We start from the raw sequence: 23,619 nt of genomic DNA on the forward strand, positions 1-23,619 counted from the left end.
CGGACGCTGGACTTCAGGCCACCAATGTCATCAGAGCTGAGTTTAGCCATTTTTAACGAGGCTCTAAATACATACACATGCTGACTTGCCCTCTTAAATGCAGCATGCTGGAAATAATTTAACCTTTTCTTGACAACTCAGGGTCAATTCTGTATCTCCCTGGCACAGGGGCCTGCCCTCTGGGGAATAGCTGAGGTGTGCAGAGCTGTGTTCCCTACTCCTGTCATTGTTTGAAGTGGCGCTTTTTCTCCCTGTTGGGAGGCTGTCGGCTGTCACTTTTAATTGTCAGTGCATCAGTCTCCAGCAGCACTTTGCATGTCTAATCTGCAGCTCTTTGAAGGCTCTGGGTCAGAAAGCCAGCTAAGCACCCTCACCAGCACTATGTCTAAATTAAGAGCAAACTAGGTTCTGAGCAGGGTACCGAGGAACCTGCTGCACTCAAAGCAGGTGATCTTTATTTAGCCTGTCAAATGAATGCATCTCTTTTGGGTTCTCAGGTTCTTTTTTTTTACTTACTCTACATGTTTAGGCTGGGCTTAGAGGCAGATGCGGTTTCTGGGAACATAAGTAGTGGCTTGCTTGGATCCCAGGAGGCTGGGAAGGCAGGCATGTAACTTGGAACAGAGATGAGGAAACTGAGGCCCAGAGAGGCAGAGTGTCCTGAGTTCACATGGCTCTGTGGGGTCAGACCTCTTCCCCAGGGACCACTGCAAGGTTGTAGGAGGCTTCTCTAAAAGAAGAGTGGCTGTCCCAACAGGTTGTCTGGTAATGTGCCCCTGGGAGAGTGACTGGAGTCAGGTGGGTCCCCAGGAGCAGATTGCTGGAGGGAAAGAGGAGGGAGGAGATGGTGATGCTCCAGCGGTAGGAACGGCGTCTGAGACAGCAGGGAGGAGCAGCTACGGAGTTGAGAGCGTTGGGTAGTAGTCGCCTCACTCCGAAGGGAAGCAGTGAGCTACAAAGCTGGTCAGAAAGGACACGGAGACCCCGGGAACAGAGGGGTGGGGTCTGAGTGCACACTGGATATTGTAATTCAAGGTTCACTGTAGGTTCTTGAGCTAGAAAATGCCATGGAGAAAAGGTTTTTTGAGGCACATTATTCTGATCATGTTCCAATGACCAAGGGGGCATTGGTAGAGGAGGTAAAACCAGGAGAGACATTAAGAGGCTTCTGTGATAATCCACACTGAGAAAATAGGACCTGTCCTGGGGTGGAGCCCTCTGGATGTGGAGGGCCAAACCTGGCAAACTCCTGCTCATTCTACACAATCCCAACTCAAATATTTCCTCTTTGCCATTATATTCACTGATCCCCTCATCTCCTATTCCAGGCAGAATGTCTTTTTATAACTCTTAAATATACCTAATTCTCTTAAAGCATATATTAAATTATATGAGTTATTTGCTAATACATTTATTTCCACTGATAGATTATGAATCACTCAAAAAGGGACCAGGGACTGATTTATCTTTTATTTCCCTAGAGTCCGGCAAAGTTCTCAGAAAATGCTAATTGGTTGAATAAATTAAAGAAAGAAAAAAAAAAAAAAGAGAGAGGCTTGCCGGTTTTAATGATATACCAAGTGCAGGCAAGAATTCACAAGCAGACCTCTCCCTGTCTAGCCCATCAGTTTCCCCGATGAGCTGAATGGGGGTCTGGCTGCCTCTCCCAGCTTTACCCTAGCCCTGGCCCCAGAAACTCTGTGCTTAATGGTCCCTGTGATTTTAATTGGTTGCAGAACTTCCTGTTCCACGTCCACTAGCTTAGCTAGTTGTGTCCTAAACCTGTCCCTTCTGATGCAGTTGGTGGCATGAGGGATTCTTCAGCTCTGAGAATAGGGAGGAAGTGGCAATCACTGAGAGAGGACTGGGTGACAGCCCCAGCTGGAGGGCAGCAGGGGGCGGGGGTGGATGTGGGCTGGGCAGGCAAATGAAGTCAGGGAGGGGCTGGCCCACCCTCCTGGGGCCTCTCCTGGCCTAGGCACAGTCTCCTGGAACAAAGGAGCTGCCAGTGCCCTGACCATCACAGAAATAACTCCAGGCCTCAGGAGCCCCTCCTCATGCCTCTGAAAGTCTAGAAAAGGAGTTTTTGTCCTGTCACCAGCAAACACCCCACCATACAGTGGTCAGATTTTCAGTCCCAAGAATCTGTGGGCTTTCTGGGCAGTTTGACAGAAAACCATCAACAAATATTGATTACAACTTTTGTGGGTGTCGGGAGTGGGATCAGAAATACTACATTCAATCGACACATTTGATTAGAGTCTACAACCCAGTTTCAGAAAGACCCAAATGTGGAAACCGTGCATCTGACATGAAGAAATTGGGCGTTTGGGATCAGGGCTGTCTGGGAAGGTAAGGAGGTTGCTACCAACCACTTCACCACAACCTTTCCCACCCAGAAGGTAGAATAGATTTAATGGGCTCCAATAAATATTCTATTCAAGGTCTTCTACGTGTGAGGGAGGGACCTTGTGTTTTGCAAACGATGGCCTACGTGGCCAGCGCCGCCACTGCAGACAGTAGTCGTGGATGGCACTCCAGCATGGCGGAGCGGTTGGAACACAAGCTGAAACATGTCTCCCACCCCTGGTGCACTGGGTTCTGGAGGTGGGGTGATGGCCAGTATGAAAGGGAAGATGCATCCACGTTCATGACCCGGGGGCTTGGTCTTCCCAGATGCCCGGAACACAGATGTGAACAAAACAGAGCTCCCTTCCTCATGGGGCTTATATTCTGACAATAATGCATGAACACATCAACATATAATACAATGTCTGGTCAGCGAGCACCATGACGCAAAACAGGGTAAGGGCACAGAGTAACCGGGCCAGTCAAGGCCTCTCAGCAGGGCCATGTGAGAGGGAGAGCATGGTAGAATCTGGGGGAAGGGGTATGAGCTGCTGTCGAAGGCACTGGGGGCAGATCCTGTAGATGGCGTGGGACTTCAGCTTATGGGGCACTGTGGGGTTTTGTGCAGAGGAGGGACCAGATCACATCTAAATTTGAAAGGTTCGCTCAGAAGAAAAGGCAATGCCAAGAGAACCACAGAATGGGGGCAGTGGCACGGCCCCAGTGGTCCTGGCCAGGGGGCAGTGATGAAGGAGAGGGGAGGAACCCCACCTTGGGTACTGGGCTCTGAGTGAGAGGAAAGGGTGGAGCCTAAGCTTCAGGCCTGAGCAAACTGGGGAAGGCAGACTGGGATGAGAGCAGGGTCCTAGCTGGGTCATGTGGGCCCTTGGCTGTGCCTGCCCTGTGCCTCAGTTCCCTCATCTGAAAACAAGCTAGGGGGACTAGGCAACCCTCAGGTTTCCTTCTGCCCCAAGGCTTTGTGACCATCTCTGGGAGAGGGAGACGCCAAGGCGCAGATGGATAATCTATACCCTGCCCCATCCCTGCCAACTGGGGGCCCCTCCCATGGGGCCAGTTCCCGAAGACCCGGGTGTGTCCTCGGCCATCTGGGGCCTCCCCCCTGACCTGTGGTCTGGCTGCAGCTCACACCCCGGACAACTCCTTCATGGGCTTCGTGTCCGAGGAGCTCAACGAAACGGAGAAGCAGCTCGTCAGAGGTGGCAAGGCCAGCAACGTGGCCGTGGTGTATGGCAAGGAGGCGAGTATATGGAAGGTGAGCAGGTGCTGTTCACGCGGGCCCCAAGCCCCAGCCGGCCCCGCCGGCCCCAGAAACTGCCACCTCCAGGAGATTCGGCCCTCATCTCCCACCCCCAGTACTGTATGGTGGGAACATCCCCCACTAATGGGTCAGAAAAGAGGTCCCCAGCTGCCACAGGAGATACCGGCCTTAGGGGCTGATCACTTGTCCTTTTTCCTGCCTCCACTCTGCCAGAAACTCAGATGTCCTTTACAAGGGATTGTGACTTATTTCCACCCTCCCTAGAGTGGGTCAGCAAAGACTGTAAGCCTGGCAATGGGGGTTTAGGCTGGACTTGGGGACTCTGTGGGATGAGAGGCCCTGGAGAAGGCAGGAGAGGGCCAGGGATTGGGACCCCATTTTCAGGATGGGGTCCTGGGGAAGTGAGGAAGGGAGGTTGCCAGCTCACCCAGTCACTGACCTGTTCTTTCTCCTCTTTTCTCTGCCCCCCTGGCCACGAGGCAGCTCCAGGTATGGTGATTGCTTTTCGCCTGCTCTCTCTTCCTCCTGCCCCCCCATATGGTCTCCCCAGGGGTGCTTCTGAGGGGGCTTGCTAGGGTTCAAGGCTCCTGTGGATGGACCAAGGTGGGGAGGAGGGTGATAGGGTCTGGATTGTGTGGTGTGGGGCAGCTCCTAGGACAGGTTACTGACCTAAGGCAGGAGCGTGAAGTGAAGGTTAGTACGAAAGGAAGATGCCGACTATGGGAAACAGATTGAACAGCACCTGTGCCCTGTGTCATGCTGTTTGTCACGTGGTCATCTTATTGAATGGTTTTCACACTGTGTTGGTTGGGATGAGGTTCAGTGAACAGGGACTGAGACAAGATGGACGTCTGTTTTCCTCCCTACTCACACGTTCTAGAGGTGTCAGGCCAAGGCTGGTGTGGACCTCCTTGGGTCCTCTTGCCTTGTTGACCTGCCAGTCTTGCCTTGTGGTTCAAGATGCCCACGGACATTGAAGCCATTTCATGTGCATGCCAGCTAGTGAGGAGGAGGAAGGGAACAAGAAAGGCTACATTTAGGGATGTCTCCCAGATGTTACATGCCTCTCGTCCCCTTACTGCCCCCGACTGGATCCTAGCCCCATGGTCCTGCCTGGTTTCAGGGGACGCCGGAGGTGGCTGTGCCCAGGTTGCCACGTGCCCAGCTCAGTTCTGATGTTCTATGACTGAGGAAGGAGGAAGGGAGATTACGGGCACACCTCATGGTCTGTGCCACCGGAATCCCTGCTAGCTAATAGTGGTAGTAAGTTTTGTTCACCCTGGAGCTCATTAGGTGCTCACTTACCTGCCGCACACACTATTGTGACCATTTGCAAATGAGGGAATCAGCATAGGAAGTTAGAGTGACAAGCTGCTCACAGCTGGAGCTGGGATTTGAACCCACTTCTAATTCCAGAGCCAGAACACTTAACTCTGACTCTACGTCACCTCCCCAGGTATGAAGCCCTGGAGACTTGGGATAAATGGTCCCAGACCTGGGCTGGGACATCAGTGTCCCCCCCCCCCCCCCGTGGGATGTGGGAGAGGGATCAGATGTCATTCTTTAGGATGGCTGATGAGCTGGCTGCCACAGAAGCCCAGGTTGCTGGGGAAGGAGTGAGCACAGATTGTGTCTGCTTTTACCAGAAAATGCTATTAAGAAACTTCCCCAAGAGAATGAGAGGTTATGAAGTCCAGGAAAAGAAGGTTTTATCTCCAGCCCAGGAGCCTCTGTGATTACTGGGAGCAACATGGTTGAGCAGAACCTCAAAGCAGCTGCTTCTAAAAAGGACAGCTTTGTCCTGGTCTTCATGACCCAATGAGTTCAGAGGTGGCTAGATGAGAGAAGAATGAGAGCAGCATCCTGGGGCCAAAGCCGCCCAGAGTACAAGGTCTAGGCGGCTGAGGAGTGGAGGAGGGAGGGTGGAGGATCTCACCAGGCCATCACATTCTGTGGGAGTGGCAGCGAAAATCAGGGCGAGAGTTTTGGTGGTGGTGGTGGTGCTAGGAGGCTCATCTTATCCTGGGTCCTTGGGAAGCAGAGCTTGAGGCTCAGGCTTGGATGCTGCTATGTTATTAAAGTGTAAAGTCCCAAGGAGCAGGAGTGAGGGATGGGAGAGAGGCAGCTGGTCCTATGCAGGGCAAACCCCCCTTTCTGCTGGAGGAATCATGAAGACCTCAGGGAGCCATCCACTGGAGCAGGAGGGTTTTCACACTGCAGGCTGCAACCCATGGATAGGTCATGAAATCTACTTGAAGCTCTGGGTTTGTGCTCTTCAGCTTTATTGATGTATTTATATAATTGACAAAGAAAAAATAGTATACACCTAAGGTGTGCAACATGATGGCTTGATATACATATATATTGTGAAATGAGGGCCATAATCAAGCTAATCAACATACCTATCACCCCATGTGGTCCCCTCAACCCCCGTTTTGGTGTGGTGAGAACACTTCAGAGTCTCTCTCTTAGCAAATTTCAAGTATACACTACAGTGGAATCACCCAGACTTAATCATCTTGAAGCTGAAAATTTGTGCCTGTTGACCAATGTCTCTGCATCTTCTCCACCCTGGGCCACCACCATTGTACTCTGTTTCTATGAGGTCAGCTTTTTTAGATTCCAGGAATAAGCGAGATGATCCAGTATTTGCCTCCCTTTCTCAACTCAGAGAGTCTTAACTAGCCTTTTGAAATGAACTCAAATAACAGAGAAATCATAGAATTAAAGAATCTTAGAGGACCTTAAATGTATTGAGTAAATACAGTTTTGTGAAACTTGAAGTTTACAAGTGTGTGTATGTGAGAGATTAGGTAAGAAAAGGTTGCTGAACAGTATGTGCAACATGAGCCCTTTTGTGCATGAGTGTACATTCTAAAGGACGCGTACATACACTGATAATACATAAAGGGTCTGGGGAAGGTGCCCGGAAACTGCTAAAAACAGCTGTCGCTGGTAATGGGGTTAGAACGTTGAACAGGAGGATGCCGTGACATTTTCTTCATTCTTTGTTCTTGATTTGATTTTTTTTTCTATGAGAGTAATTCAGTTTTAAAATAAATAGTCCTTTTATATTTAGTGTGATTGCTGAGGAATTTAGCTTTGACTGTACCATCTTCCTGGCTGATTTTTTATTTTTCTCTGGACTGTTCTATGTTCTTTTCCCTCTTATTTCTTATCTTCTTTTACATTGACATATAAATATATATATTTAAATCCGGTTCGCATTAGCTGACTAATTATACTCTTAAATTTTCTTAGCGGCTACCCTAAAGATTATAATATGCTTTCTTGATTTATCAAAATCTAACATCAATCAACTTTTACCTTTTGTGAGGCAATAAAAAGAACCTTAGAATACTTTCATTGTCTCCCTCTATGTCAGTGATTTTATACTGGCATGCCACAAGAAGTTTTAAGACATGCAATACCTGGCTCTTTAGACAGGAGCACTGACCTCTTTCCCCTTAGATTGTTAAATAAAGAATGACAACAGCCAACTCAGCAATAGCCATCTGGTGTGAATGAATCAAAATTATACCTGTTTGATTTTTGTTTTGTTTTTTGTCAGATCAACAAAACATATATTTTTTGGTGTGCTGCAGAATTTTAGTAATGAGTTTATGTGTGCCAAGAGATGAGAAAGGTTAACAGTAGCTGCTCTAGCTTATATGCCTTTATTGTATGTTCATTTTCTAAAATTTTTCTAAAAATGTCCTTATTCCACCTCAATTTGGGAAGGATATGTTTGCAGTGCACAGAATTGGAGTTTATTTTCTTTCAGCATATTAAAATATTCTGTTGTATTCAGACTTCTGTCATTTCTGTTGGGGAGTCAATGTGCATCTTTAAAGGTAATTTTGTCTTTTGTCTCTACCTCTTTTCTGACTTCTTGTTGGGTGTTCAGAAGTTTCACTGTGATATGCCTCAGTGTGGGTTTCTTTTGATGTATCCCACATGGAGTGTGTAGATATTTTTGAGCTTGTGGTTTGATCTTTGGCTAGTTTTAGAAAATTCTAAGCTGTTCTCTTTAAATAGTGCCCCTGGCCCAGTCTCTCTCTCTTTTGCTTCTTAGAATCCATTCACACGTCCCTTCGAGTTAGGGTCTTGTCTGTAATCTCCACCTCTAATTTCTCTGTACTTCATTCTGGGTGTATTCTTTTGTTCTTCCACCAAATGAATTGTTCGTCAGCTGTGTTTAATCTGCTGTTAAATCCGTCCATTTAGTTCTTAATTTTAGTCACTGTAGTTTTAATTCCCAGTATTTCCATTTGGTTTCAAGCCCTTAGCCTCTCTTTCCTTGGCTATATTCAGTGTATTGATCTTCAAGTCCTTATCTGGTAACTAACTCCAGCTTCTAGATCGCCCACAGATCTGTTTTGATTGTCTCACTTGTTTTTTGTTTTTGTTTTTAATATTTTCTTTATTTTTTTATTCAGCTTTTTTTAGAGAGGAAAGAGAGAGAGAGAGGGAGGGAGAGAGAGAAAGGGGGGAGGATCAGAAAGCATCAGCTTGCCTTGACCAGACAAGTGCAGGGTTTTGAACCAGCAACTTCAGCATTCCAGGTTGACTTCACTTGGTCTTTGGTCATACAGTCTTGCCTCCTCAGGTACTTGATTTTTTAAAATCAAGGTATTTAAATTTTTTTTAATTAAAAGATCTAGTTTCTTAGATTTATTGGGGTATAATTGATAAGCAGTATACTAAACATGTTTAAAATGTGCAATTTTAATTCTGACCTGATAGCTCAGTTGATTAGAGCATTGTCCCGAAGCACAGAGGTTGCTGGTTCAATCCCCAGTCAGGGCATATACAGGAAGAGATCAATGTTCCTGTCTCTTTCTTTCTCTTTCATTAAAATCAATAAATAAACAGTTTTTTAAATGTGTAATTTTATGTTTTAACACACACCTGTGAAACCGTCACCACAATCGTGATAGTGCTTGATCCACTTCCGCCCCAGTTTCTCTTCTTCCCTTTGTCACTCCTGTTTCTCCTCATTTCCTCGTCTCCTATCAACCAGTGATTTCCTTTCTGTCACTGGCAGGTTAGTTTTTATTTTCTACAATTTTATATAGATGAAATCATATGGTATATACTCATTTTGGGGTGTATTTTCTCACTGAGGGTAATTATTTTGAGATTCATCCATGTTGCATGTATCAATAGTTTACTCCTTTTCATTGCTGAATAATATTCCATCATATGGATACAGCACACTTTGTCTATCCGTTCTCCTAATGGACATTGGGTTGTTTCCAGTACAGCTAGTGCTCGACCTACGACCACGATTGGTTCTGACAGACCGGTCGTAACACGATTTGGTCATAAGTTGAGTAGGCTATATGTACAGTACTGTGAAATGATGTTATAAAAATCTTTAAGTCATATTTTGTCATGGTTTTCTTTCATTATTGCTATATATCATAATTTTCTTTGTTCATTTTATGCCATTTGTATTATCTCTACACCATTTTGTTTCTTATTTTTACATTCATCAGGTTTAAGTAAAACACTGCATTACCAGTACAACTGGTTTAATATTTGCAAAGACAAATTGCACCTTTTGGTAGACATCTTGGGAGGGGTTTGATGAAAAATATCCAAGACACAAAACACAAATTGCTGTACCGAGTTTGGGATAACAGTTGAAATGGTGCATGTGGAGATGGTAGTGCTGCCGGAAGCTGGTCCGCACTGTCGTAGGCCCAGCTGGGCAATGCTTGCGCTGCCAGACGTGGAGCAGTCATGGCTAGCGATTGTGGTCATAAAGTCGAATGATCGTAAGTTGCACAGGTCGTAAGTCGATCAATATTTGTATTTGGCTCTTGCCAATAAAGCTGCTATAAACATTCATGTACAAGTCTTTGCATGGAGATGTGATCTCATTCCTCTTGGTGAAATACCTAGGAGTAAGATGGCTGGGTTATATTGTAGAACTATTTAACTGCTTAACTTTTTAAGAAAAGTGGTCGTACCATTTTACAATCCTACCAGCGATGATGAGAGTTCTAGCTCCTTCACAAGTTTATCAGTACTTGGTGTGATCAAGTCTTTTTCATTTTAGCCGTTCTAACTATCCAGTGGTATTTTCTTGTGGTTTTAATTTGTAATTCCCTGATGGCAAATGGCATTGAAGATATTTTTGTATGCTTATTTTCTCTTTCATATATCTTTTTTGGTGAAGTATCTTTTCAAAGCTTTTACCCATTTAAAAAAAATGGGGTTGTTTGTTTTCTTATTATTGAGTTGTTAGAGTTCTGTACAGATTCTGGGTATGTCCTTTATCAAATACGTGTTTGGCAAGTATCTCCTCCGAGTCTGTGGCTCGTGTTTCTCTTCACAGCATCTTTCAAAGAGCAAAAGGTCTTTATTTTAATGAAGTCCAATGTTTTCTTTTATGGATTGTGCTTTTGGTGTTGTAGTTAAGAAATCTTTGTCTAACCCGTGGTCGGCAAACCACAGCTTGCAAGCCACATGTGACCTAATAGCATGTGATGTTTTTAGCAAAGGCCAGCTTAGGAGTACCCTAATTAAGTTAATAACAATGTAGCTACCTATATAGTTTAATTTTTAAAAATTTGGCTTTCAAAATAAATTTCAATTGTTGTACCGTTGATATTTGGCTCTGTTGACTAATGAGTTTGCCGACCACTGGTAACCCAAAGTCAAAAAGATTTTTCTCCTATGTTTTCGTCTATAAGTTTTATAGTTTTAGGTTTTATAATTAAAGCTATGATCTATTTTGAGTTAACTTTATATATGATATGAAGGATGGGTTGAAGTTCTGTTTTTTCTTTTTTGCATATGGATATCCAGTGTTTTATGCCCTTTTTTTGAAAAGACTGTTCTTTTTCACTAATATGTTTTTGCACCTTTGACGAAAATGAATTGATCATACACATTTGGGTCTGTTGCTGGGCTCTTTATTCTGTTCCATTGATCTGTCTGTCTTGATGCCCATATCACACCATCTTGATTACTGTAGCTTTATAATAAGTCTTGAAATCAAGTAATATGCCTGCTTACACACTTGTTTTCTTCTTTTTCTTTTTTAATTTTTTTCCTTTTTTTGTGACAGAGACAGAGAGAGGGGCAGGCAAGGACAGACAGACAGGAAGAGAGAGAGAGATGAGAAGCATCAGTTCTTTGTTGTAACATCTTAGTTGTTCATTGATTGCTTTCTCATATGTGCCTTGACTGGGGGGCCATAGCAGACTGAGTGACCCCTTGCTCAAGCCAGCAACCTTGGGCTCAAGCCAGTGACTTTGGGCTTTAAGCCAGTGACCTTTTGGCTCAAGCCAGTAACCATGGGGTCATGTCTATGATTCCACACTCAAGTCAGTGACCCCATGCTCAAGTTAGCGACCCCGCACTCAAGCTCAAGCCAGATGAGCCTGTGCGCAAGTTGGCAACCTTGGTGTTTCAAACCTGAGCTCTCAGTGTCCCAGTCTAACACTCTATCCACTGCCCCACTGCCTGGTCAGGCAAATTATTATTATTATTATTTTAAATGAGAGGAGGGGAGATTGTGAGACAGAGTCCCACATGCGCACTGACTGGGATTCACCTAGCAACTTCTATCTGGGGCTTATGCTCCAATCAACCAAGCTATTTTTAGCACCTGAGGCTGACACTCAGACCAATGAACCATCCTCAGTGCTGGAGCTGATGCTTGAACAAATTGAGCCACTGACTACAGGAGGGGAAGAGGGAGAGAAGGGGGAGAGAAGCAGATGATTGCTTCTCCTGGTTGCTTCTCCTATGTGCCCTGACCAGGAATTGAACCCTGGACGTCCATATGCCAGGCCAACACTCTATCCACTGAGCCAGCTGGCTAGGGCCTCTTGTTCTTTTTCAAAATTGTTTAGTATGTTCTAGGCCCTGTCCATTTAGAAGTGAATTTCAGAATCAGCTTGTCATTTCTATGAAAAAACCTGCTGGGGTTGTGATTGGGATTTCACTGATTACTTTTTATATTTATTTTTTGGAGTTCTGGAAAATGAATATGAAAATTCTTGAAATCATTTGAGGTCAAGATGATGCTCTTTTCTTCCAGAGAGGATTTGCTCTTCGCGTGTACATAGGACCCTTGCAACTCCGAATCACCTTAGTCTAGGATACTGATTGAAATTATTCAAAATAGAGTCAGCCCCTGAAAGGACCACTCTGGTCTTCCTAGTCCACTCCTTCTGCCAGGTGTCATTCCTCAGAGTTCAGCCAATGTGTGGGGTTCCCTCTCTTTGTCAGGCCATGCATTCTTCCTTTTGCCCCCAGCTCCGCAAGGTCACCAGGAGCTCTGCTCCCTTCCCGGGTACGCCCAGGGGCAAGCCAACCCCCACGCTGGCCTCAGCAGGCTCCCTTCTTCCTCTTAGAGCTTGGCCTAATAATTCGTCACTGTTGGTTAGATTTTTAGGGCCTTCACATATGTCATCACATGTCCCCTTCTTTCCTGGTTGTTCTCAGGGGCAGAGCTGATCTGTGTTGCCTCATGAACTATTCCTACAAGTGGGAGGCCTCCTTATGAAAAATCTATAGTTTAGTTTCACAATGTGAATTGTTAATTATGTTGATGTCCATTGATAACATTCTTCAAGAGCTGTGGTTTGTGGACTAAACCTGGGCTGACGCTCCTGCTGTCTGACCTCATGGTCAGCAGGCCGTGGGAAAACCATGGGCTCTTATTCTCTGAGCGCCGTCTCCTGCCCCTCCCTTCTCCATGATCTGAAGGTCCTCTCAGCTTCTGTCTTCCTCTGTTCTTCAAGCCACCACCTGCCCAGGAGTAAAACCCAGCAGCAGATCTGTGGTTCTCCCTGTAGGGGTCCTACATCCTACACTGACTGCAGCCCCAAACTCAGAGCCCTAGGTGTAAGGTCAGATAGGTGTTCAGATGCTGAGGTGCTATCTATTCAGCTACGCTCTGCCTCCCTTTCTTTCCTTCCCCTATAGGCTGGGTCTCTTTCCAGCCCCCTTGGGCTGGAGGGGTGGCGGAGCCTGGATTTGAGACTTTCAGGTCTAGAGCGACAGGAGCCTTCGCTAGTTGGCAGGGTTTTCACTCCCGGGTGTCCTCCATGAGGACAAGTATTCTGTCTTGTCCCTGCTGGGCTCCCAGCACTGAGCTCAATGCCAGTGCAGTGCAGGTGCTCAATAAATATGTGCTGCATGGGTGTATGGATGTATGGATGGGGGATGGATGGGGGATGGAAGGATGGATAGAGGGATGGATGGGTAGAGGGAAGGATGAAGGAATGGAGAGAGGATAGATTAACAGGGTGGGTGGAGGAAAGCAGGGATGAATAGCTGGAGGTGGATAGATAGATACGAGTGGATAGAAGGAAGGATGAAGGGATAGGTGGATGAGGGATGGGTAGATGGATGTTCTGGTCTCCCACCCCTCCTTGGAGGTCCTTGGAGGTCGTCAAGGGTTCAGCAGAGGCCAAGCAGCTCCATCTGGAGGCATTAAAAGTTTGGTCCCCATAGTGTTCCTCTGGAAAGAAAATAGTTTATGGCTAAAAAGAGTCTTGAAGCCCCTGGTCTAGTCCAACCTCCACAACTCACAGATAAAGAAATTGAGAGTCAGTGAGAGGAGGGGATTTTCCCAGGGTCACAGAGCTGGTTAACGGCCGACCTGAGACTGGCTGCGCATCTCCCAGCTTCTGGACCAGGGCTGTCTCTCTGCTGGCTTTGCCCTCCTTGGTGAGGCACGGCTCCCATCTCGTCGCCCTCTTCCAGGGGAAGGAGAAGTTCCTGGGCACCCTGCACAAATACATGGAGGTCCACGGCACCGTGTACTACGAGAGCCAGCGGCCGCCGGAGGTCCCGGCCTTTGTGAAGAACCATGGCCTCCTGCCACAGCCCGAGTTCCAGCAGCTGCTGCGCAAGGCGAAAGTGAGCCTGCCCCTCTCTCCCTCCCCTGCTCGGCCCTGGACACCGTGGGGGCCACCCGTCCCTGCGTGCCTGCCGTGCCCCTGCCGTGCCTGCCATCATCACCCTTCCTCGTGTGGACCCTCCTTGCTCAGCTGTCCTGAGCTTCATGCCCAGGCTCTCTGGGGGTGGGAGGGGGTGCCCACCAGGCAGGAGAGGCTCCACAGTGAAAGGCTCAGTGATGGGAAGAGTTTCTGGGCTGCCCACCTGCCGCCTACCAGCACCAGTCCAGCCCGGGGGAGGATGGAAAGGCAGGCTGGGGATGGGGGCTCCTGGCTGGAGTCCATCAGGCCGTCAGTTCTTTCGGACTGCTCTGGGGGTCCCTGAGCTGTATCCATGGGGCAGCAGCTGGCCCAGTGCGCTACACTGCCTTTGGGCCCTGTAGTGTCAGCTGGGTCTGCAGAGTCCCCAGCCAGTGTCCAGGCTCTCTGCCCACCTCACCGTAGCCCCTCTCCTTAGGCTTCTTGAGTGCTCACATGTATGTGTGTGTGTGTGTTGGGGTGGGGAAAGGGTACCTCTGTGTGGAGCATCCTGAACGACCTCCCGCAACCCTGGGTGGATTCAGAATCACTTAGTAAGCACCTTCTGGATGCAAGTTAGGTGCTGAGTTAATGATTTTAGGATGAAGGAGTAAAGGTCCTTTGAGGTGAGCTGTAGGTGTGGGTTTGAAGCCTTCTAAACTTGAGACCCTCGCCTGATCCGTGGTGGCGCAGTGGATAAAGTGTTGACCTGGAATGCTGAGGTTGCCGGTCGAAACCCCGGGCTTGCCTGGTCAAGGCACGTATGGGAGTTGATGCTTCCAGCTCCTCCCCCTTCTCTCTCTCTCTCTCTCTCTCTCTCTCTCTCTCTCTCTCTCCACACCTCTCTCTATCCCCTCTCTATTTCTCTAATAAAAATGAATAAATAAATCAAATTCTAAAATAAAAAATCTTAAACTTGAGACCCTCACTCTTTCCCTCCCCTCCAGAATCACAGCCTGTTAGGGCAGGAAGCAGCCGTTGATATTACCTGACTGGACCTCCTCATTTCATAAGTGGGGAGACTGAGGATTAGACAGAGGAAGTGCCTGCCAGGATACCCTGCTGGTCTGGACTGTCTTTCCTGTCCCACCCCTGCTCTCTCCTGTGAATAAATATCCCAACCCCGACCTTGCCCCTGGCTTCCTGGGGCCACTGTGTGGTGCCTCGCCTTCCCTGACCCAAGCGCCATCTTGCCTCCTCAGCTCTTCATAGGGTTTGGCTTCCCTTATGAGGGTCCCGCGCCCCTGGAGGCCATCGCCAACGGCTGTGTCTTCCTGCAGGCCCGCCTCAGCCCGCCCCACAGCTCCCTTAACCATGAGTTCTTCCGAGGCAAGCCCACCTCCAGAGAGGTGAGTGAGAGGACCCTGGTCCTGACTGGGAGGGTCTGAAATGGGGACCCTGACGTTCCTAGAAGAGGGAGACTGAGGCGTGGAGTGAGGGGACAGATGGGACAGGTGAGTGGAGGCACCTCCCCCCTTAGCCCAGCCCGCAATGGCGGGCCTGGGAGAAGTCACCTGTATCTCCGCCCGGCAGCTGTTCTCCCAGCACCCCTATGCAGAGAAATTCATCGGCAAGCCCCACGTGTGGACTGTCGACTACAACAACTCGGAGGAGTTTGAAGCTGCCATCAAGGCCATCCTGAGAACCCAGGTGAGACTCAGGTCCAGTCAGGACTGCCACTGGCCATCCTGTGGATCTTCACTATAATTAGAAAAAGACGCTCTAACTGACTGGGCTATCCGGCCAGGGCCTGAATTTTTTTTTTTTTAAGATTTTATTTATTGATTTTACAGAGAGAGAGAGAGAGGTGGGGTAAGCAAGAAGAATCAACTCCTAGTTGCTTCACTTTAGTTGTTCGTTGATTGCTTGTCGTATGTGCCTTGATCAGGCAACCCCAGGATTTTGAACCAGTGACCTAAGCATTCCGTATCGACACTTTATCTACTGCACCACTACAGACAGAGCCAGAACTTTTAAAATTTTTATTTATTGACTGATTTTTAGAGAGAGAGAGAGAAACAATGATTGTTCCACCTATTTGTACATTCATTAGTTGCTTCTTTTATGTGCCCTGACTGGGATCAAACCCATAGCCTTGGCATCTGGGTACAACACTCTAACCCACTGAGCTACCTGGACAGGGCCAGGATAGATTGTTAAATTAAACTAAATGAATAGGACCCTCAGCCCTGTGGAGGGCATGGTCCCATCTGCAGAACAAATCAGTGGGAGAAGGTGCAGGGGGTGGGTAGTGACTGCTGGCCTACCACACTTTATTTCTGGTTGGACACACACGACATTGATAACAGTGGCTTCCCCCAGGGACGGTGCTGGGTGTCTGGGTTGGAAGGAAAAATTCCTTTTCATTTGTTTTCCTTTTGATTTTTTTTTTTTTACATGAACATCTGTTTAATTTGGTTTATTAGTTGATTTTTAAAATTACAATAACAAAGGGGTCAAATAACCAAGGTGCTGGGAATCCACCAAGCTGCCCCTTGTAGCTTGGCCCCAAACCAGCCCTGCCCTCTGCCTTAATCCCGCCCTTCATGGGCCCACCTCCCCTCTTACCCAAGGTGGGGGGATGGGGGTGGGAACAGGGCAGGCTTTGCCCAGCCCTAGGGCTCAGGTCTTGCCTGACCTCCAGGATAGATGGTTTGCCTGGGGAGATGTTTGCAATGCAGATTGCTGGGCTCACCCTGGAGGTGGCCATGGAATGTGCATTTTAAACACATTGGGTAATTCTGATAATCCTATTTTAGAAACCTGATTTAAGGAAGGCTGACAGCAGCTGAGAGAGCGAATGAGGCCCACCCTCAGCTTGTTCTGCAAGTCAAGGGGCTTCTCTTCTCACAGGGAAGGGGGGCGGCCAGGAGGGGCTGACAGGTGAGAGTGAGAGAGACCCAAGGCACCCAGCTGTCCTGCTGCTCCAGGGTAGAGGCTCTTTCCATTTGCCTGTTGGCACCTGCCTGTCCTGGGCGTGGCCATTCAAGGTGAGAGGAGAGGAGGCCATGCAGGCACCTGCGGCTGCCTCCCCCTCTCATTATCACAGCCTGCACTTCCCGGGGGGGGGGGGGACCAGCAGCTGCCTTCTGTCAGGACCGATTGCTGTGCACACCTGTAATTAGACCTAGTGTGGGTAATTTCCAGGCAGGTTTGCCTCCTTTGGCGGGAGATTCATGGCAGGCGGGACGTGGCTGGCTGAGGGTGCTGCCCTCAAATGGGGGCCTTTGAATTTCCGTGTGACATAGGTTTTCTGTGGAGCAGGCAGAGTAACATTTGGAGAGAATCTTCTCTGGGGGTTTTATTTATAACCAGGGCTTGAACCTTTGTACCCAAGAGATTGTCCCCCGACATCCTGGAACTGTGGGCAGGTTGGAAGCTGGCTGTGCTGAGCTTAGGGCTGGAGGCTGTCCCCATTGATGGACTATGACATGGTGGCTGGATTCAGGACCCTCTGGGGATCCTCTGAGAATGTGAAACTGGCCCTGCTCCTCATGCAGGTGAAGTCAGACTGAGGACAGGGCCAGGCGTCTAGGGTCTTGTCCCTTGAGTCAGCTCTGGTGGCAGGACCAACTTCAATGACAGCGGCAGCTGCTGCTCCCGTGGGAGCACCAGCCCTTCCAGGTGGAGTCTATAGGAAGCAGCACCCACCCAGTGCACCTGAGTAGCCATCTGACACCACCCACCTGTGATGAGGAGGAAGGAGAGGCGTACAGATGTGGGCAGAACTCAGACTGAACCACCAGGGCTAAACCTACAGGATTTCCAGAGCTGTTGAAGGACCATGGCCAAATCGAGATGGGCCGGGCCAGTGTGGCACCAACACACACATGTTGGGGGGTGGGGAGGTTGAAGGCTAAAATACACCCTCCCTTTAGTTCAGGGTGGGCCACCCCATGTCATTGTCTGCTGACGGTTTCCTCCAAAGTGGCTGGCTGGCTGCTGGGCCTGTGAGAAGTGGGGGGGGGGGGGCACTTGCTCATTGGAGGTGGACAACCCCTTTATCAACTCTCCCTGTCTCCCCTTGCTCCACTGGCCCCAGCTACTCATGACACCTGCTCCCGTCAGCCCCAGCATGGGCTGCTTTCAAACTCATATTTAGACCGATGGTGTGTGGCCTCCATCTGGGGTGTGCACCTTAAGTAGCTCCAGGTGTCAGGTCCGGGCAGGAAACTTTACAGAAGTCATCCCACTCCATCCACCTGGGAGATGCTCCCAGGTTCCTTTGTGTGAATATTCCGTGTTGTGGGCAGGACACAGGCAGAGCTAGGGATGCTATTGCCTGACCTCCTACTGTGTTCCAGACACTGTGCGAGACACAAGAATTCATTGAACACCATGGGCCCAGCTGTCAATGTGCTCACAACCTGAGAGACACAGAGAAATGATAACAGGCGCTGGGGGATGGCTAGGGTGTCAGAAAGGAATGTGGGCCTGTCACAGTGCGGGCCCTCTTTCTGGAGGAAGTGCGGCCTAAGAGGGGAGGATGAACCCATCTGGGTTGGCTGTGGGAAGAGAGGCATCATGGCCCAGGGCCAGATGGAGTGCTTCATTTATGGAAAGGGGAGAAGCCCAGTGAGGCTGGGACCAGCCCCAAAGGTTCTGAGCCCTAAGAGGCCCTGGGGGTGCCTTTGGAGACAGGAAATCTGAGCAGAGGGGCCAGGTGGGTGGGTGGTTCGCTCCCTTAGCTCAGGGTATGAAAGCCCCCCAGATCGCTGCCCCCAATACTGAGCATGGCCAGGGCCCCAGCTGCCACATCCCCTCCTGCCCCATGTGTCTGCCTGTCCCTTCCACAGGTAGACCCCTACCTGCCCTATGAGTACACCTGTGAGGGAATGCTGGAGCGAATCCATGCCTACATCCAGCACCAGGTAGGAGGACCCTCTTCTCTCTGCCCCAGGGATGGGGTCCCACCCCAAACCCCATCAGACCAGAGGAGGAGGCTAAGCCAGCGCTATTGTCTGAGGAGACAGCCCCTTTCCAGGGTGTGGCATCCATTAAACTCCTGTTCCTTCTCTGGTCTGTCTATTTCCTTCCTTTCCCACCACAGCGGGTAGGGTTGGGGGGGCTGAGTGGGGGTGGTCACAATGTGTTGCTTTGTCCAAAGCCAGGCCTGAGGGGCCCCTGCCCTGGGTCCCCAGCTTTTAGAGCCCCAACCCCATATCACAACACAGAAACTTTTCATGTTATAAAGAAGTTGTTTAAATGTTTTGTAACCAATTAAGTGAATGTTAAGTATGGAAGACCCGCTCACCCACCCCTGCCCCAAGGATGAGTTGGTGAGACTGGCGTGGGGGATTAAGACCTCTGCCCTGAAAACCCCGGGAAGGGCCTCAAAAGCAGAAGTCCTGCTCCCTATCCCCCACAGGGGATTGGAGCCTCCACGAGGGCGCACAGGTGGCCAAGGCGGAGAACCTTTCTTTCAGGCTTCGGGTCTCTAGGGTGATGCCCAGAAGCCAGCTGCAGACAGATAGATAGTGTGAGTGCCTCTGTTTGCACTTTGACCCCAATGCACAAACATCAGGGGCTGAGAGTGATTCTAGCCCATTGCTTGACAGACAAATACTGAGACCCCCAAAGGGAGGACTTGTTGGGTCTGGGCCAGGGCCAGAACCTGGGACTCAGCTCCCAGCCACCCAAGGGATGTCATCATGAAGCTCACAGAAAAGCATCTGCTTGGCTTTGCCAGCCTCTGGTCTGACCCCTGCAGGGAGAGCCCCAAGACAGCCCCGGTCCCCTTCCCACCATGGGCACCTGGAGGAAACCCTGATTCTAACTCACGTGTGACCAGCCACCAGGCAGCGCACGTTGGACAGCACAGAGACAGACCTGTGTCCCTGTCCTGAGGCCCTGGGGTGGTCCCTGACCACCCCCTCTGTCTGTTTCTCCCCATAAAATAGCCAGAGATGTATCAATACCCACCTGGTGGAGCTGCTGCAGGAGTAAGTGTGATGTTGCCTGAAAGGCCACCTGGCTCTCACTAAGAACCCAAGCGTGATCGGTTCCCATTGGAATTGCCAGGACCCCATGTGGCATTTGTCCTTCTGTGTCCCATTTGTCCTTCTCATGCTCACACTGCCTTCCTCCTGGCAGGACTTCTGTACAGCCCCCAGGACTGCCCCACCAGGGTCCCGAGCTCCACAGAGCCCCTTGGTCTTGGCACCCAATGCCACCCACCTTGAGTGGGCCCGAAACTCCAGCTTGTTCCCTGGAGCCTGGCCCCCAGCGCACTCCCTTCGGGCCTGGCTGGCCGCCACTGGGAGGGCCTGCACAGATGCCTGCCTGGACCATGGGCTGGTCTGCGAGCCCTCCTTCTTTCCCTTCCTCAACAGCCAGGATGCCTTCCAGAAGTGAGTGATCCCCACCCGGCCCCCTTCCTCTGTTGTCCAGTGGGGCTCACCTGTCGCTCCTCATTCCCACAACCACCCGGACCCCAGCCCTGCCAGCAGGGGGGAGAAAGGGAGGACCAGAAACGACCTTCCAGAGGGATATCCATATTAGAGCTGTCACACTCTTGGAAACCATGGAGGGAAACCACATCTCTGCCCTCCTCCATCCCTCCCTATCTTCCCAAGGTTCTTCCTGATGGGTCAGCCTGGGGTGGCGGTGTGTGTGTGGGGACCACATCATCCTCCTGGCTACTCTCCTCCCCACCTCTCACAGGTGGGAGAAGGAGCTGCAGGCCAGGTTTGTCCTGGTGCCGCCTAGAAACATCTTCTGTGGTTTGGGATGGTATAGGCCAGGGTGGGGGCGGGGGGAGTGGGCAGCCTGCACCCTGCCACTGAGTGACTGCTACCCGTGATCTCACCCAGGCTGCAGGTGCCCTGTGACAGCACTGAGTCGGAGATGAACCACCTGTACCCGGCCTTCGCCCAGCCAAGCCAGGAGTGCCTCCTGCAGAAGGAGCCCCTGCTCTTTAGTTGTGCCGGCTCCAGCACCAAGTACCGCCGGCTCTGTCCCTGCCGAGACTTCCGCAAGGGCCAGGTGGCCTTGTGCCAGGACTGTCTGTGAGGGCACCCAGCGGCTGGCCCTCCTGCCACAGGAGAAAATACCAGCAGATTCTGAGCTCCAACAACCTGTCCTCCCCTGGACACCCAGGCTGGAGCTTCCTTCCTTGCCAGGAAGTGGGCGGAGCAGCACAGGCACAGGCTGAGGGGAGGGAGCGCATCCCAGTGCCAGGTGCCCACCCTAGGTAGGCTTCCCCTCCTCCTCCCAAGGGCTCATGGCAGAGGCATGGCCAAGCAGCTATGGGGTTGTCGGAAGGTCCCACTGGCCCAGGAGCAGATGGCAGAGGCCCCTTGCTTTGTGCAAGGCCAAATCTGGACCAGATGGAGAGAGGGTCTTGGTCCTCCTTGGGCCCAGGATGAGGCCTCTTGCTGTACAAGATAGGCAGTAGGGGTGAGCCTGCCCAATGGCCCACTGAATGGTCCAGGCGTGAGGGACCAGCCTTGTCTCTCTGGAGTTGTTTGGGGGGTGGCCAGAGAGGGCAGGGGACCGTGGGAAGGCCAGGCTGAGGTACCATGTTCAGGCCTGCTCTTAGCTGTACCCCTCCCACGTCCCCACACTTCCCTCCCTGCTGCACGGGGTCCATAGTTGGAGGCATAGGGACCACCTAGACCCGGGGCTGAGTTGTTTTCCTCGCCTGCTTGCTCCAACTTTCTTCACTTTGGACTTCTCCTGAAACCCATCCTGGCATGACTGTGATTCCAGACCATGGATTTGTTTCCAAAGCCTCAGTTTCCCTCCTCCCTACTCCCACCTCTCTGGCCTCCGAGAAGAGGCACTCAGTTCCCTTCCCAGCATCTGTTTTAGGCAAAGGCTTGGGGTGGAGGCCTGGAGAGGAGCTTCTGGCCCATTGCACCCCTGCCACGGTTTCTGGATGCCCGAGCCTGCTAGCCCCCAGTGTAACTCCCACCCCGTCAATGCTGCATCCGTGTCCATCCAGCTTCAAACCACCTCTCGATCCAGCTGTCCATTCTGTGCAGCATGCCTGGTTCGGCCCCAGGACGCCCCTTCCCCCAACTCCGCGCCCAGAGCCCTGCCTGATTGAGCAGGTCAGGCCTTCAGAAACACTGCCACCCATCCTGTTTTATAATTCCATGCCCTCCCTGGGCAGCTCTAGCCCACCCTCCCAGGCTGCCCCCACCCTTCCAAGAAGGCAGCCCCTAGGCCCTGAAAGCCTGGGGGTGGGGCAGCCCCACTCTGGGCTAAGGGCAGGGTCCTCCCACCTGAGAGCCCTCTCAGCCAGGCTGCCCCTGCGGCCCCAGAAACTAAATAGTTACAAAGGACCTGACCTTCGAGAGGAAAGCAATAGAGACTTTTTTCTTTCTCTTTTTTAAAGATTTATTTCTTGAAATAATAAATATTTTATTGGGATGTGGGGTGCAGAGGAGGAGCTGTGCTGTTTCTCATCTTTTCCTGGGACACCCAGGGCTGGAGGAGCGAGAGGTGTGGGTGTCTGGTGGAGCGGTGGGGCAGGCATCTGGGGCCGCAGGCCCCTGCTCCACTTCGTTACTCAGAGCACAGTCTGCAAGGCTGGTGCTCTCTGTGTCAGGCTGCTCTGTGGGTGCCAGAAACCCGTGGGCCCCTGCTCCTGCCCCTGAGCTGTAACTCCAGGGACCCGCTTGGCCGGCTGGGCTGTACCAGGTTCTGCCCACCTCAGGCTGGCCTCCCTGGCTGTGACAGTATGAGGTTAGAAACACAAGTGCATCATGAGGCGAGTCTGCACCAGTGGTGCTAAGAAGTCTAGCTAACATTTACTGGGCATTGACTATGCTTCAGGCACTGGGCTAGGAATTTGTCATTTTATGTGCTCAGCCGTCCTATTCGGTAGGTACTACTAAACTGAGGCACAGAGAGTTTTAATAACGTTCCCAAGGTCACACAGCTGTTAAGCAGTGAGGTGGGACTTGCTATGAATTGGGTGTCGTTTCCAAGTTGCTGTGTGGATCAAATGGCCCAAGAGAGTGAGAGAGAACCCAGCACAGCGCTCTGAAATGGTGGGAGGTGCTCACCACTTCACGGGACCGGTGTGTGAGACGCTCCACAATCAGGGTCTTCCTTCAGCCAGGGGTTCCCAACTGGGGGCAGGTAGCACTTTCTGGAGGTAGCTGTGATTTCAATAACTAGAGGGTGAGAAAGTAGCTGCTGTCATCTTGTGGGAAGAGGCCAGGGATGCTGGTCAACACCCAACAGTGCATAGGACGGTCCCCACCAATGTGAATGAGCCAGCCCAGTGTCAGCAGTGGGGAGGTGGAGAGCCCCCCCCGCCCCCTGCCGCTTTCTCAGAGCTTGGCAGTTACCTTCACCTGGTGCTGGGCTTGTTAAGCACAGATTGCTGGACTGCTGGACCCCCCCCCCCCCCCGTTCTAATTCAGCAGGTCTGGGTGAGGCCTGGGAATTTTGGTCTTTAATAAAGATGCTGCTTCTTCTGGCCCAGGGCCCACACAAGCCACACAGGAACTGGTAGTTAGGAAAACTTTTTAATTGATTCTTAGTTTGTAATTTCCTGAAATTACATGTGGAACATCCCATGTGCTTATGTGCTATCTGTCTTCTTTCTCAGGTGGTGTCTGTTCAGGTATTTGCCCATTTTTCAATTGGCTTGTTCATTTCTTATTTTTGAGTTTTCAGAGATCTTTGTAAAGGAACCTACTTTTGAATCCTGTCTTAAACTGTTAAGGTGGAGGGGATGGTGGAGTGGAGGGGGTGGGAAGGCAGGCTAGTAGCAGGAGAAAGAGAAGTCTGACCTGCAGCCCAGCTGTAAGGCTAGATGTGGTGGGCGGGGCTCTCCAGCCCTTCCTCCCTAAACTGAAGCTGGCCACTCCACTTCCGCCCCCCCCCCCCATACTGAGGACACACCTCACAGGTACAGGCGCTTTCACCACTGTCCTGAAAGGTGACTTCCTCTTCCTACTGATAGGTGAGGAAACAGGTCTGATGAAGCCCCCGCCAGCCTTTGGAAACACCTGGGTAGCCATAGCCATCCACACCCAGGCTGCCCCCAGACCAATTCAAGCAACCTTTCTTTTATTTTTTATTTTTTAT

The 23,619-nt window shown here is 50.5% G+C and overlaps 1 protein-coding gene across 2 annotated transcripts in view; it reads left to right on the forward strand.

Moving 5' to 3' along the window:
• Positions 1 to 21,964, forward strand: part of MGAT5B (alpha-1,6-mannosylglycoprotein 6-beta-N-acetylglucosaminyltransferase B) — a 63,807-nt gene extending 41,843 nt beyond the window's left edge. For both annotated transcript variants that reach the window (XM_066381311.1, XM_066381312.1), the window contains exons 11-17: positions 3,492 to 3,622; positions 13,361 to 13,516; positions 14,775 to 14,921; positions 15,106 to 15,222; positions 18,369 to 18,443; positions 19,666 to 19,922; positions 20,385 to 21,964. In XM_066381311.1, the coding sequence (XP_066237408.1) occupies positions 3,492 to 3,622; positions 13,361 to 13,516; positions 14,775 to 14,921; positions 15,106 to 15,222; positions 18,369 to 18,443; positions 19,666 to 19,922; positions 20,385 to 20,583 (1,082 nt within the window). In that variant the 3' untranslated portion in view covers positions 20,584 to 21,964. The remainder of the gene's footprint in view (positions 1 to 3,491; positions 3,623 to 13,360; positions 13,517 to 14,774; positions 14,922 to 15,105; positions 15,223 to 18,368; positions 18,444 to 19,665; positions 19,923 to 20,384) is intronic.
• The last annotated feature ends 1,655 nt before the right edge of the window (positions 21,965 to 23,619 follow it).

Source organism: Saccopteryx leptura, chromosome 4, assembly GCF_036850995.1.
Source record: "Saccopteryx leptura isolate mSacLep1 chromosome 4, mSacLep1_pri_phased_curated, whole genome shotgun sequence".
NCBI lineage: Eukaryota > Metazoa > Chordata > Mammalia > Chiroptera > Emballonuridae > Saccopteryx > Saccopteryx leptura.